The sequence below is a fragment of the Ursus americanus genome, chromosome 14 (assembly GCF_024610735.1).
Source record: "Ursus americanus isolate L20-20 chromosome 14, mUrsAme1.1.p, whole genome shotgun sequence".
Taxonomy (NCBI): domain Eukaryota; kingdom Metazoa; phylum Chordata; class Mammalia; order Carnivora; family Ursidae; genus Ursus; species Ursus americanus.
The window spans coordinates 50197902-50212193 of NC_142140.1; the positions used below are offsets into that span (position 1 = coordinate 50197902).

The 14292-nt window shown below is 52.5% G+C and overlaps 1 protein-coding gene across 1 annotated transcript; it reads left to right on the forward strand.

The window, feature by feature from the left end:
- Positions 1-9440: 9440 nt before the first annotated feature.
- On the forward strand, positions 9441-14254 carry NDUFB7 (NADH:ubiquinone oxidoreductase subunit B7). The gene is made up of 3 exons (XM_045811988.2): positions 9441-9634; positions 13520-13688; positions 14059-14254. The coding sequence occupies exons 1-3, from the start codon at positions 9523-9525 to the stop codon at positions 14189-14191; spliced, it is 414 nt and encodes a 137-aa protein (XP_045667944.1). The 5' UTR covers positions 9441-9522; the 3' UTR covers positions 14192-14254.
- The last annotated feature ends 38 nt before the right edge of the window (positions 14255-14292 follow it).

Below are 14292 nucleotides of genomic sequence, written 5' to 3' on the forward strand. Positions count from 1 at the left end.
TTAGAGCACCAGGCCCTGGGTGGAAAAGATGGATAAGCTCCTTCTCTCATGGAACTTTCCATCAAGACAAGACAGACACTGAACTAGCATAAACATAGAAACAAATAATGTGGTTTGTTTTTTTTTTATTTTATTTCCAATAGTCACTAAGCATTATTTAAAAGTAAAATAGAGTAGTGGGATAGGATAGGGGCTAATGTAGAGAGATAAAGAGGGAAGGCACCCTGGAAGTGACATTTGCAACCAAATGTTAAAGGGATAGGTGCTAAGTACTCCCACATTCCACAGGGAGGTGCTAGGACCCTGGCTCAGTTATCTCTGGCTGCATAAGGACAACAAGCACTTAACTCTCGCGGGCCGTTTCTGTGGCTCAGAGTTCAAGGGCAGCTTGTCTGGGTGGTTCTCTCATATGCAGTCAAGAGGCTCCCTGGGGCTGTGCTGAGGTTGGAGAATCTGCTTCCAAGATGAAGCACTCTTTCCAAAGGGCTGATCGAGCGTCCCCCGCCCCAGTGTGGCAGAGGCCAAGGTGGAAGTCATTGACCCCTTTTATGATGTAGCCACACATCACAAACTATGATCTCTACTCTTTTTTTCACATGGACCAGCTCAGAGTCATGGCGGGAGGAAACAACACGAGGGCGTGAACAACAGGATGTAAAGACCATTGTGGGCTGGTCACCACCGTCACATACACAGAACTTGCAAAGGAAGGTTCTGAGCTTGACATTGACTGGAAGTTATTTAAAAGGTGAGAATTAAAGACAGAAGTCTGTTCATCCTGTGGGTAAAGCAAGGGATGAGGGTTTGACTCATGTCTAAAACAGCAAGAAGCAAGAGCACGGGCTTGTGGGAAAGGGTTGCAGGAGGAGTGGCTGGATCTTCTGGTTCAGCAGGGACGTGGAGTTTCCTGTGAGCCAAGCGAAGACAGTAGGATAACCAGGCTGGAGCCATTTGGAGAACTCTGCCCAAAAGGACAGCCCGCCTGTGCTTCTCCAGAGGACCGCCATCAGCCTTTGGGGCCAACGGTCTCAGCATCATCCACGACTTCTCTCTACTCTCACTCCACGCCTCTGGCAAACTGAATTTTCAAAAGATGGCTGCAACAGTATCTCTTTGTGCCACATGCTCTTATGCAATGTGACCTTGCCACTCCAGCAAGAAGTAGAGTCCAGGGGCTGCCTGGGTGGCTCAGTCGGTTGAGCATCCGACTCTCGATCTCAGCTCAGGTCTATGATCTCAGGGTTGTGAGTTGAGGCCCTGCATTGGGCTCCATGCTGGGTGCAGAGACTACTTTAAAAAAAAATCATTTTAATTAAAAGAAGTAGAGCCCTGTTCTCCTGTCCTTGAATCTGGGATGGTGTTAGCGATTCCTTTATAACCAACAGAAAGTAGTGGAAGTGACAGCTGCCATGCAGCCTCCACCTGGCTCTGTCAGAGCGCACGCTCCCTGCCGCCATGTTGTGAGGAAGCCCAAGCCACATGGAGGTGACCCACTCAAGAGTCCCAGATGAGGCCAGACTTCAAGTCATCCCAGCCCAGGTGCCAGGCATATGAGTGAAGGCACCTCCTGATGTTTCCAGAGCCCAGGACAGTAGAGTCACCTCCAGCCCGCTAGGTCTTCCCATCAGAGGCCCCAGACAGTGTGGAGCGGAATCCAGCTGTCCCTACCAGCTGTCCCATAGAATCTGTGAGCTCACTGAAGTGACTATATTTTTTTCTTGCCACTAAGTTTGAGGTGGTTTGTTTGATAACCTAGATATTGGAAATCTGGCAAATCTGTTAGAAGTTCTGGTGGGCTCCGCCTTCACCATACACCCAGCGTCTGAGCTGGGCTAGCCTCCCAGTCTGACCATCAGCCGCTTTCACTTGAATCACAGTGATAACCTCCACCTGGTCTGCCTGCTTCTGCCCTTGCCCTCCATCGAGTGGGACCCGTAGGAGCAGGCAGGTGGTCGCCAGGTGCTGAGGGAGGGGGAAATCAGGTAGATGTTGGTTAAGGGCACAAAGTTTCAGTTCTGTAAGATGAATAAGTTCTGGAGGCTCGGTGTACAACAACGTGACTACAGTCGACAGTACTGTACTGTGTACTTGAACTTTGCTGTAAGGGTGGATCTTGAGTCTTGAAAGAGAAAGAAAGAAAGAAAGAAAGAAAGAAAGAAAGAAGAAAGAAAGAAAGAAAGAAAGAAAGAAAGAAAGAAAGAAAGAAAGAAAGAAAGAAAGAAAGAAAGAAAGAAAGAAAGAAAGAAAGAAAGAAAGAAAGAAAGAAAGAAAGATGAAAGAAAGAAAGAAAGAAAGAAAGAAAGAAAGAAAGAAGAAAGAAAGAGAGAAGAAAGAAAGAAAGAAAGAAAGAAAGAAAGAAAGAAAGAAAGAAAGAAAGAAAGAAAAGAAGAAGAAGAAGAAGAAGAAGAAGGAGGAGGAGGAGGAGGAGGAGGAGGAGGAGGGAGGAGGAGGAGGGGGAAAGGAAGGAAGGAAGGAAGGAAGGAAGGAAGGAAGGAAGGAAGGAAGGAAGGGAGGGAGGAAGGAAGGAAGGAAAGAGGTAACTTTCAGGTGGTAGATATGTTGCCTGGCCCGGTTGTGGTGAATATCCCACAACGCGCATGTATATCGTCAGTGTGTACATCTTAAATATACATGTAATGCCTAATTTATCTTGGGGGGGAAAGAAGTCTGAAATCAAGCTGTTGGCACAGCCATGCTTTTTCCAGAAGCCCTAGGGGAGAATCCTTTCTTGCCTCTTCCAGCTTCTGGGGCTCCTGGTGTTGCGTGGCCGGGGCCACGTCCCTTCAGAGTCTGCCTCCGTGGTCACCCCGCCTCTCCCTCTGTGTGTCTGTGTGTCAAGCCTCTCCCTCCTTACTCTGAAATTTCGTACCATGCTGGTGGCTTTGAAGATGCAGGAAGGGGCCACAAGCCAAGGAATGCAGTTCTAGAAGCTTGGAAAGGCAAGAAAGCAGACTCTCCCCCTGGATCCGCTGGGGGAAGGCAGCTCTGCTGACGCCTGGTGTCAGCCCCATCAAACGATTTGAACTTCCGACCTGGAGAACCAGCAAAGAGTCCGTTACTGCCGTGCAGCCATTACCTCGGTGGTGATCTGTGATGGTAACCACAGGAAGCTATTCCATACCGCAAAAGGCAAGACCCCAGCGCCCCCTCTAAGGGGCTTTCTGCTAAAAGCAGAAGGAATCGCAAGTCAGATTGGCCTGAGCAGCAAGGAAATCCCATCGAGACCGCATACAAGTTAGACTATTAGGCTGGGCTGCTGTAACAGACGCTCAGAACAGGAGCGGCTTCAAATAGAATCTCTCACCTCACAGACCAATATAAGCCACCCACAGACTCCACAAGCGGAAAATCTTCGCCAGCACAGGAGGGAGGAGTGTGACCCAGCCCTAGCTGCAGGGGTGGGGGGTGCAACAGACCAGCCTCCCCGTCCAGAGAAAGCTCACCCCAGGGGCTGGGCTTTCCCCTGTTAACACTGCATGATGTAGTGTGCAGAACCCCCCCAGCCTGCCTGAGGCGTAAGTGCAGCCCTTCCCATTCTACAAATGGAGAAATGGAGACATCTGAGAAATAAGGAGCACGGGACCATCAGGCTCTGGATGGATAAGTGGGGTCAGAGGGGAGGGAGAGGATGGAGGTGGGGTTACACCAGCCAAGTGGGCTGATCGCATCTCTGCCCATCAAGGGCGCCCCTTGAGGTGAGTGGGCCTAGGGCAAGGAAGTGCAGTGATGGCTGGATGGTCTCACTGTGAGGGGGTAACGGCCACAGTCAAGGCCACCCTTCAGGACCGGCCACACAGTAGGTGCTCAAGAACCAGTAGAGCAATCCAGTCCCATCAACTTGGGATAACATAAGGCCATGGGCCCAGACAGACCCCAGCTCTGCCCCATTCTTGCTGTGTGACCTCAGGGGAGTAGAACAACATCTCTGAGCCAAGGTCTGATATGCCCAATGGGGCGTGGGGGGATTCAGTTGTTCATTTACCCATTCGACAGATATGTATTGACAACCCACTATGTGTTAAGCTATGTTCTAGGTACCAGGGATACAGGGCTGAACAATTAAAAAAAAATCCCTTGCAATAAAAAGGAAGATCGCAGAATAGAAATCTTACCAAGCATGTTCTTAGACCAGAACCAAATTAAATTAGAAATCACAGAATGATATCTGGAAAATCCACAGGTATTTGGAAATTAAATCACATGCACAGGTCAAAGAGGAAGTTAAAAATTGAAAATATTCTTAAGTGGGGGCACCTGGGTGGCTCAGTCAGTTGAGCCTCCAACTCTTGATTTCGGCTCAGGTCATGATCTCAGGGTTGTAAGATCGAGCCTCGTGCCAGGCTCCCTGCCGGGCGTGGAGTCTGCTTAATATTCTCTTTCTCCCTCGCCCTCTGCCCCTCCACCCCCGCTCATGTGTGTGCTCTCTCTCTCTCTAAAAAAATAGGCTTTTTTAATTGAATGAAAGTGAAAGCATATCATATCGATATATGGGGGGTCCAGCCAAAGTCGTGCTAAGGAGGCAACATAGGACATTAAGTGCTTATGTTTAAGCAGGTGATCGAGTATATTTGAAAGTTACCAAGAGTCCTTTTGTTGTTGTTTTCAAGTAACACTCTTAGAAACATCTTTTTTTCCATGTGTTTCTAGACAATTCTCTACACTCATGACAGAATTGTCTACACATTCTTTCACTACAAAGTTCACAACTAGCCAAATAGGGAACACTCGTAAAAACATGTCTTTTCCCATGTGTCATTAAGTAACCTCTCCATGAGCTACAAAGTGGTCACAGCACATGCTTGGCTGATGTGACACTCCTGTTCTCCCCAAACAATTAACATTACAGGCATTAACAATAACATGCACTACAGATGTTCGTCCAACTCATGCCCTGAAATAATTCTGTGTTCAGAGACTAGATCTTAAAAATTCTCATCACACACACACACACAAATTGTAACTCTGCATGGATGTTAACTACCCTTATTGTGGTGATCATTTTGCAATATAGACACGTGTGGAATCATTATGTTGTGCCCCTGAAACTAATATAATGTCATTGTCATTTACATCTCAATTTTTTAAAAAAGAAGAAAAAGGTGATCGGGAAAAGTCTGACAATTAAAATAGATTGGGGGGGTGCCTGGGTGACTCAGTTGGTTAAGCATCTGCCTTCAGCTCAGGTCATGATCCCGGGGTCCTGGGATTGAGCCCTGCATCGGGCTCCCTACTCAGCATGGAGTCGGCTTCTCCCTCCTGCTTGTGCGCACTCTCTCTCTCTCTCTCTCATGTCCTCTCTCTCAAATAAACAAATAAAATCTTTAAAAAAAAAAATAGACTGAAGGAGGTGGAGGAAGCCCATGAATAATATGTGGATATCTGGAGGAAGAGCATTCCAGGCTGTGCAAAGGCCCTGAGGACAGCAAGCTCCTGGTGTGTTCGAAAAACAGGAAATGTCTCCTACTGCATCAGACTTACTAAAATAATTGGCCCATATACTCCATTCATTCTAATTCTCCTCAATAGTTATCACCATCTGATATTCCATATATCTCACTTCTTTATCTCACCCATTGCTTATCGTCCCCCCATTAGCAGCTCAGCTCCACTGACCGGCACACAATAGGTATCCAATGGGTGTTGGTGGAATGAATGAGGGACTCTCCGGCCTGCCACGCCCTGACTAAGGCCACCCACAAGACAAAGCCCCTCCAGGCTCACTCATCCCTCCAACACAAACCAGCCACCTCAATACAGGCAGCGGCCAGCCCGGGACAGCTCCGGGGCTGAATGAAAGGCACCATCCCTTCTGCCCCACAGGCAGATTAAGGCCTTCCCCAGGGGCTTTCTAGGCCTCGCTGACCTTGTTTTTCCTCCTCCCCCTGAACTGAATTACCCAGAGCTTCCGATCTCCCATCCAGCAGACCGTGGCAAGGCGGAGATGCCGCCCAGAATTTCCTTCTCCGCCCCCGGGGCCCACTTGGGCCTCCAAGGGTGTTGTGCTCACAAAACGTTAACGTAGCACCTGCCTGGGGGCAGGCCAGATGGGACCAGAGAGGACTGGGAGGGAAAGAGGAAGGAGGGGTGGGGAAGTTGTGAGCAGTGAACCAGGGTACATGGGGGGTGTGGGCAGGGGACCCTGGAAAGTCTCCTTGTCAAATGATGGGTAGAGAAAAAATAGGAAGGTTGAGAGGCCCAGGTGACCAAGGCCCAGCCTCTTTTCCACCCCGGCACAGGCTGCCTGAAACTACCCTCCCTCTAGTGTCATCTCCCGCAGGTCCCAACTCTGAGTACGGACAGGCCAGACCGAGACAACGGAGTCCAGGGACCTCAGGACAAAATGGGCCACATCCGCCCACCCACCCAGAGCCATCATCCGTGGCTTGGACCCTTTCGGCCTCTACTGAAATGACTGGTCCCAGGAGTCGCTCCTTGTCTCAGTTGCCCTCTGTTCACCTGAAAAATAAAGTAGCCAGTTATTTTACCAGCGACATGAGTGTGTTCGGGAACAGCAGAGAACTGCAATCCCGGACGAGCGGGCTGTGGCCAAACCGTAGGCAAGTCCAGAGAACCAGGTGGAAAACCACTCCTTTAAAAAGGAAAGAGGGAATTGAGTGAGGGCTGTTACAAACAAAAAGTCCACCGGAATGAAGTGGGAGTTCCAAGTGTAGTGACTTCTCAGTGGCTGAGTTGTGACTGTGTCTCACTGTCTGGGCCGTTGCTTCCAAGGAGAAAATCTTTCATCCTGCTGGGCTGGTAAAGCCCCCGCTCCCTGGCCCCCTGGCCGGGAATGCAAGGTACCTCTTTTCCCGTATGGTCTGCAGCCCATGAAGGATGGTGGGGCCTGAGAGCTCCCCCTGCTGGCCTCCCCGCTCCATTTTAAATGAGGCTTCTTTATTCAACCTTCTAGTTACAGAGAATGCAACCTGGACAAGAGTAATAATAATAAGCATGTATTGGGCACCTACTGTATACCAGGCAGTAAGCACTTTTCAAGCCACCACCTGACTCCTCCAAACCACTCCATTTATTCATTTGTTGACTTGATAAGTGCTTACAAAGCACTTACTGTGTGCCGGCTCCATTCTAGGTGCAAGTATACAGCAGTGAAGAGGACAAAATTCCCTGCTTCATGGAGCTGACATTCAAGAGGAGAAACCAACAGTAACTAAGATAAGCCAAGGGGATATCAGGTTAGATGGCACTAGTGTTACTGATCCCATTTTACAGATCAGTAAACTGAGTTTCTGAAATGGAGAAGTTGCTTCCCAAGGTCGTACAGAGACAGTGAGCTGGGATCATAATTTGCCTCCCTGGGTCTCCTCCCAGCTCTGACTTCTGGGTAAGCAGCTGAAGCACAGAGAAAGGGAGGGGGAGGAGAGACATCCAGAACAAGGCAGGGCTGCCTGGTACAGCTGTGCGGATTGTGCACTGCACAATTCCAGGAGTGCCATTCAGAAAGACTACGATGTGAATGCTGCCCCCTGGAGTCAGAAAGAGCACAAGAATCACAAATCTATGTCATGGTCTGGGGTCAGGTTCCAAGTAACCCCTGTAAAGAAAGTCTCATTCACCATTGGTCCATTCTCTATAGAGCGTTTTTTCCACCGAATAGTATCTTGTGGCCACTTCTCCGTGTCAGCACATGAAAATCTAGCTCAGCAATTCTCCCAAGGGTGGTCCCCAGTCCAGCAACCTGACCATCAGCTGGAAATTTGTTAGAAATGCAGATTCTGGGGCCCTACCCCATACCTCCTGAGTCAGACATTTTCAGGCTGGCTCCAGGTTTTTTTCCATATGAAATGCGGAGCCAGAGGAGGGTTTTAGCCAAGGAATGACAAGATCTAATTTCCTTTCTGACAGGTGCACCCAACTATGACAAGCACCCACTGAATGGCTTCTCTTTGTGTTCCCATGCAGGTTTCCAGAGAGTAACAAATTAGCACACCATTTGTTACAGTTGAATATTGAGGCCAGGAAGTATCTAGCGGTACTAGACAATGTACTATACTCTTAAATTTGCATATATGTAAGCCCTAATGTAACAAGTGTGAAATGTAATACCAATTCTTTGCAGTGGCAATTAGAGGGGTAGTAGAGTTCCATCTTATTTTATTTTTACAAAAGTACTCAAAAGGATTTAAAATTTCAGCTTTAGGGGTGGCTCCGTTGGTTAAGGATCTGCCTCAGGCTCAGGTGAGGATCCAGAATTCTTGGGATCAAACCCCACCTAGGGCTCCCTCCTTGGCGGGGAGTCGGCTTCTCCCTCTCCCTCTGTCCCTCCCCCTGCTTGTGCTCTCTTTCTCTCTCTCAAATAAATAAATAAAATCTTTAAAAATGAAATAAGGGATGCCTGGGTGGCTCAGTCAGTTAAGCGTCTGCCTTCCACTCAGGTCATGATCCCAGGGTCATGGGATGGAGTCCCACATCAGGCTCCTTGCTCAGAGGGGAGCCTGCTTCTCCCTCTGCCTGCTGCCCCCACCCCCGACTGTTCTCTCTCTCTCTCTCTGACAAATAAATAAAATATTTTAAAATAAATAAATAAATAAATAAATAAATATTTCAGCTTTAAATAGTTTTATTTATAAATAACTTTGATTATTTAAATTAAATTTCATCAATTAAAATATTTATTTTGAATAATTGCATTTAAACTTTTTTTTGTAAGCAGGCTCCCAACGGAGGAGCCTGATGTGGGGCTCGACCCCATAACGCCAGGATCACGCCCTGAGCCGAAGGCAGACGCCTAACGACTGAGCCACCCAGGCGCCCCTGCATTTAAACTTTTGATCGCTAATTACATCATCAGTACCATGCAAGACTGTTTTTTTTTAAGACAAATTCAAATGTTTTATTTTTTTACTATTATGTTCAATTAGCCAACTTACGTTTTTGAGTAGCGTTCAAAGATTCATTAGTTGAAATTCGAACGTTTTAAAAGAAAAGCGGTTTTTTGGAAATATGTTATGAAAAATAATTTTCGGTGGGCCTGGATGGCTTAATCCTTAGGCGTCTGCCTTCTGCTGGGGTCATGATCCCAGGGTCCTGGCATGGAGCCCCGGTAGGGCTCCCGGCTCCGGGGGAAGCCTGCTTCTCCCTCTCCCACTCCCCCGCTTGTGTTCCCTCTTTCCCTGTCTCTCTGTCAAATAAATAAAATCTTAAAAATAAAAATAATAACAATAATTTTCATTTGTGCTCAAAGAGGGTGGGAAAAGGCCGCTGGCCGACCTCATCTCCATCCCCCGCCAAGATGGTTTCCAGAAGCGGAAGACCCCTTTCTAGGGGCGGGGGGTCCCCGGCTCCCCCGGCTCCCCCATCCCCGGAAACTACGCGCTGCACCTGTGCGGTCTCCGCCTGACCGCCAGGTGGAGCCAGAGAGAACGGAAGTCCTACTGAGTCGTTCATCTCCCTGATCCCGGCAGCGGCCTGCGCGACCCGGAAGCCGTGGCTGGGAAGGGGTAGTGCTTCCGGGTAGGAGCGAGGTGACCCCGGCTGCTGCGGGACTCTGCGGCTACTGCAGCCATGGGGGCGCATCTGGCCCGACGCTATGTGAGCGATCCATCGAGGGAGCCCGACCCCCAGCGGATGCCCACCTTCCCCCCGGACTACGGCTTCCCGGGGCGCAAGGAGCGCGGTGAGGCCCAGTGCGCAGGCGCGGCCGGCGGGGGTGGGACGCGGACGCCCGAACCACGGAATCCCGGGGTCCCCAGGGTTGGGCTCGGGCTCCCAGCGCTGTGTCTGGGTTGAGTCCCGTCTTCGGCCCAGAAGAGTCCAGAGGACACGAGTGAGCCTGCCTGAGTGTGGAGGCATCCCAGGCAGAAGTCAGGGTTGGAGCAAAAAGCCTGGGGCAAGACTGGCAGTCTGGGGCTGAGAGGCGGCCGGAGCCGGGCTTAGTCCTGGAGGCAGTGGGGAGCCAGGGCAGGGTGTATCGCGGAAGGGACGTGCCCACTGTATCCCTATCCAGATAGCACTGCTCTTTGGGGTAAACACAAAACACAATAGGGGTCCCCTCATGCTTCACATGCTGTCCTGCTCGTTGCTCTTTTTATGTAGTAATATCACAAGCGTATCGAGAGCCAGCCTGGCCAGGTCTCAAGTTGGGCACCGCGCATACAGCAGGCACTGACTAAAGGGAACTCCAGCCCTGTGGGCAAGACAGCGGAACCAGGCATATCTGGGGGGTGGGGAGCGGCACCTGGGGGTATCAAGGCAGGCTTCCAGGAGGCGGTGGCTGGAAGCGAGCTCTGAGAGGGGTAAGTAGGAGTTGCCCGGATAAAATACAGGGAGAGGGGAGAGTCAGTACTTCTAAGCAGAGGGACATGACCAGACTTGCTTTGTCAAAAGGTGCAGGCTGCTGGGTGTGCAGCGACAAGGAGAACTCTTAAGCGGGTGATGTGCAGAGAGAACGTTAGGAGGTGGACTCCTCCAGTGTCCCAAATCCTGATGGTCCTTCAGCCCCACGTGAACCTGCGTCCCATCAGTCTTCCACCTCCTTATCATGTGAATCCATACCTTTGCCCGTAATCGCACAGGCCCCTGCTCCTCTTTCTTGCTTGGCTAAACCAAAACGGGGCACAAACTGGGCTCTGCCTGGCATCTGTCCCTGTGCAGCCAAACATCACGGGAGAGAAACACCCAGCCTGGCTGACTGCTCTCCCCATGGCTCCCCTCACCGACCCTTCACGCTGCTGGTTTTCCTGCTACCTTCCCTGGCACTTGGCTTGCTCTCGTGCCTTCCTAGACAGTCCTGCACCTTCTGTCTCAGACTCCAGCACCTCCCTCCAGCTAGTCACTCACAACTTCTTATTAGGAAAACAGAAGCAAGCAAAAGAGCTCAGCTGGGCGCCCTGCATCCCTGGGACCTGGCGTTCTCTCATGTTATCCGGACGCTCTGCCCCTGCTCCAGAAGAACCCTTTTGTGCCACCTGTCACATCCCATTGCCTGTTGGGAGCTCCAGCCCTACTTCTCGTGCAACATTGGTTTTCCCATCAACATGCAAACAGTTATTTCTACCGTTTCAAAATCCCCTCCAGCTGTCTCCCCACCACTTCACAGAAGGGGCTCCTGTCCAGCTTCCCGCCCACCCCCACTCTGTCTGTATCCCTGGACCCTGTTATCAGTTCTCAGGTCTAACCAACCCGCTGCAGTTGGCATCCAAGTTGATCACTACGACTTCCTGGAAACGCCTCATCACCTGGTACCCCGGCCCCCGCACACACGCCCACCTCACTGATGCGCCCTCATGATTCCTCCCCTCCTCCCTGTCTCGTAAATGTTGACGTGCCTCGCTGCTTGGGCCTTCTGTCTCCACTCACTCCCACCCATCCCTGGGGGTCTCTGCTGACCCCCTGGTTTCAGGTGCCTTGTGATGCTCCCAAGTTTTTTTATCTCCAGCTGGGCATGGGCCCTCAACTCCAGGCTTGCGGGCATCTCCCACTCAGCAGGTCCAAAACAGAGTTCCTGACCTCCCCACCAAGCTCGCCCCTGCGTCTAGCTCCAGCCACATGCTTGGGCCAAGATCCCTGGGGCATCCTGAACCTCTCCTCACCTCAAGGCCTTTGCACCTGCTGTCCTACCGCTGGGAATGCTCTTCCCGCAGGTGTGACTCACTTCCTTACCTTCAGATGCCTTTCTGAGGGACGCCTGCATCTAAAGTTGTGACCCACGCCCCAACACAGCCTCTCTCCCCCTTGCTTTCTTTTTCTAATACTGAGCATTGCCAGACATTCTGTGATAACCTAGTTCCACCTGTTTGTTGTGTCTGCCTTCGAGGCTGGGCACCCTTGTCTGGCATGTTCCCTGCTGTATCTCTCAACACCTAGCACCCAGTAGGTGCTGTGTAAATCCTGGCTGATGCCAGAGCCCCTGGTGCTGGTGGCGCCACGGAAGCCAACACGGGGCTGCAGGTGGATATGCTGGCCTGGGGCTCAGGTGAGGGTGGGGGGCACCAAGTTGGGGCTTACCCACTGTGGAGTGGCAATCGAACCCACGGATGAGAATGAGCAGAGGGCTCCTAGCAAGAACCACTGGAAGCCACCATCTAATGTTTGGACGGCCAGAGAATGGTCCCCAGGGAGCTGTGGGGAAGAGAACATTTGAGAAAGAAGCAGGCAGGAAGTTGAGGAAGCATGGAGTCCTGGCATCTCGGGAGGCCCTGCTGAGAGCCATGGGTGGGCAGTGCTGGGGTGGAGTGTGGGGGCTGGAAGAACGTAGGGGGGCAGGGGGTGAGGACCCAGACTGGGAAGCAGAGCACCAGGGGAAGGTGCAAGATCACCTTTTGGTGCTGATGGGAAGGAACTGGGACCAAGAAGATGTCGAGAGGAGTGGGGGCGGCAGATGCAGGACGGCTGGGTCCTGGGCGCGCATGCTGGGCTGAGCAGAGCGGGTGGGCGCAGGCTGGGTTAGGTATCCAGTTCCTAACAGCCCCAGTCAGCCTCGAAAGGCTGATTTACCCGATCAGGTGTGCCAGGTGGGCGTGGCACCCGGACCAGGAGCCAGTTCAGCTCTCGCTGAGGCACGGGCCTAAGCCTTTCACACGTATTCGTTGACTGCAGCTGGGGACCATTACTCCACCTCGTGGCAGAGGAAGTGGAGGCGGCCGGCAGGGTGGAGCAGGGATCCAGGTGACCCAGGCGGCACGCCTGACGGGGTGGTGGCCAGCAGGGGGACGCGCTGGGAGAAAGTGGTTTCTGAGCGTGGGCTCTGTAGGGTGGGGCTGTCTGGAGAGTGAGCCTGGGGGAGGAAGACCCAGGTAAGGGGAGGCAAGGATCCAGTACAGATGTGATGAGGTTGTGGGATATCAGTCAGGTTCGGTGGGGTGGAGTCCGGAGCTGACGACCAAGAAAGAATTCTTGAGGCGTCTTTGGTGCAAAATGGTGGTTTATTAAAGCACGGGGACAGGACCTGTGGGCAGAAGGAGCTGCACCGGGGTCATGAGGAATGGCCCGTTATATACCCTCAAGTTGGGAGGGGGGTAGGGATACTCTAAGTCTCTAAGGAATTCTGGAAGCAAGGTTTCCAGGACCTTGAGGGGGCTAGCTCTTGTTGGGAAAAGGTCATGTATTACCGTCTAATAAAACCTGAGTCATGAGACCCTTCAGATGTCTATCAGTGGGCCACATGCTTGGGGGATGATTGCCAACACGTGTCTGGGGGGGGTAGAGATAAAGGAAGTTTCCAAAGGAATTTTTATATGCTAAAGTAGACTTAGAGGATCCTGGTGGGGGGGAGGGGGTCAGGCTAGGATTGCCCTCTGCCCTGAGCAAAGTATTAACATGGAGGCGGTTGAGTCCCTAGAGGAAGGTCACTCTGCCTGTTTCCAGAACTTGTCAGTGGGCTGGAGGTAGAAAAGGACACTGCCAGAGGGTGGCCGTCATCCAGGCACCACGTCCCAGTGGGGGGCGCCCCGGAAGCGTGGCTCCCAGTTGCCCGTGGCCCGCTGGGGCTCCCGGGAAGCAGGTGTGAGGGTGGGGGACGGGCTCTGGCAGTTTGAGCCCAGCAAGCCCGCCCTACCCGCAGAGATGGTGGCCACACAGCAGCAGATGAGCGACGCGCAGCTGGTGCTGCAGCAGCGGGACTACTGCGCGCACTACCTCATCCGGCTGCTCAAGTGCAAGCGCGACAGCTTTCCCAACTTCCTGGCCTGCAAGCATGAGCAGCACGACTGGGACTACTGCGAGCACCTCGAGTGAGCCCCGCCCCACCCCCACCCCCGCCCTGGCAGGACACTCCCCGGAGACGTAAGACAGCTGGCCCCGGGGTTTCCAGCCAGGCCCCCGCTCGGTAGAAAGCGGAATCTCCAGGGGCCTGCGGGGTGGGCCAGGAGTTCGGAGGCCCCCTGGAGGAACAGAAGGCCCAGCTTCTGCCCCGGGCTCACGGGTGTCAGCCTGCTAGCCCCGCCTCGGGCACACCCCATGCTTGAGCCAGGCACTCGGGTCTTTCCCAGTCAGACGCTTCCCCGAAAGCTGTGGGGCGCCCCCTCCTGTCCCGCCGGCTTCCCGGGGCTCGGGAGGGCCTGGCCAGGGAGCCTGACGCCTGTTCACGTGCTCTGCCTGCAGCTACGTGATGCGCATGAAGGAGTTTGAGCGGGAACGGCGGCTGCTCCAGCGGAAGAAGCGGAGGGAGCAGAGGGAGGCGGAGGTGGCCAGAGGCCAGGGGCCCGGCGAGGTGGCCCCCGAGGTAGCCCTGTAGTGGATCCGCCCCCACCCTGTGGCCCAGTCAATAAATAAAAGCCTCCAGGCCCCTCAGCTGGAACCACGCTTCTTTCTGTGGTGTGCTGGTCCCCAAACCAC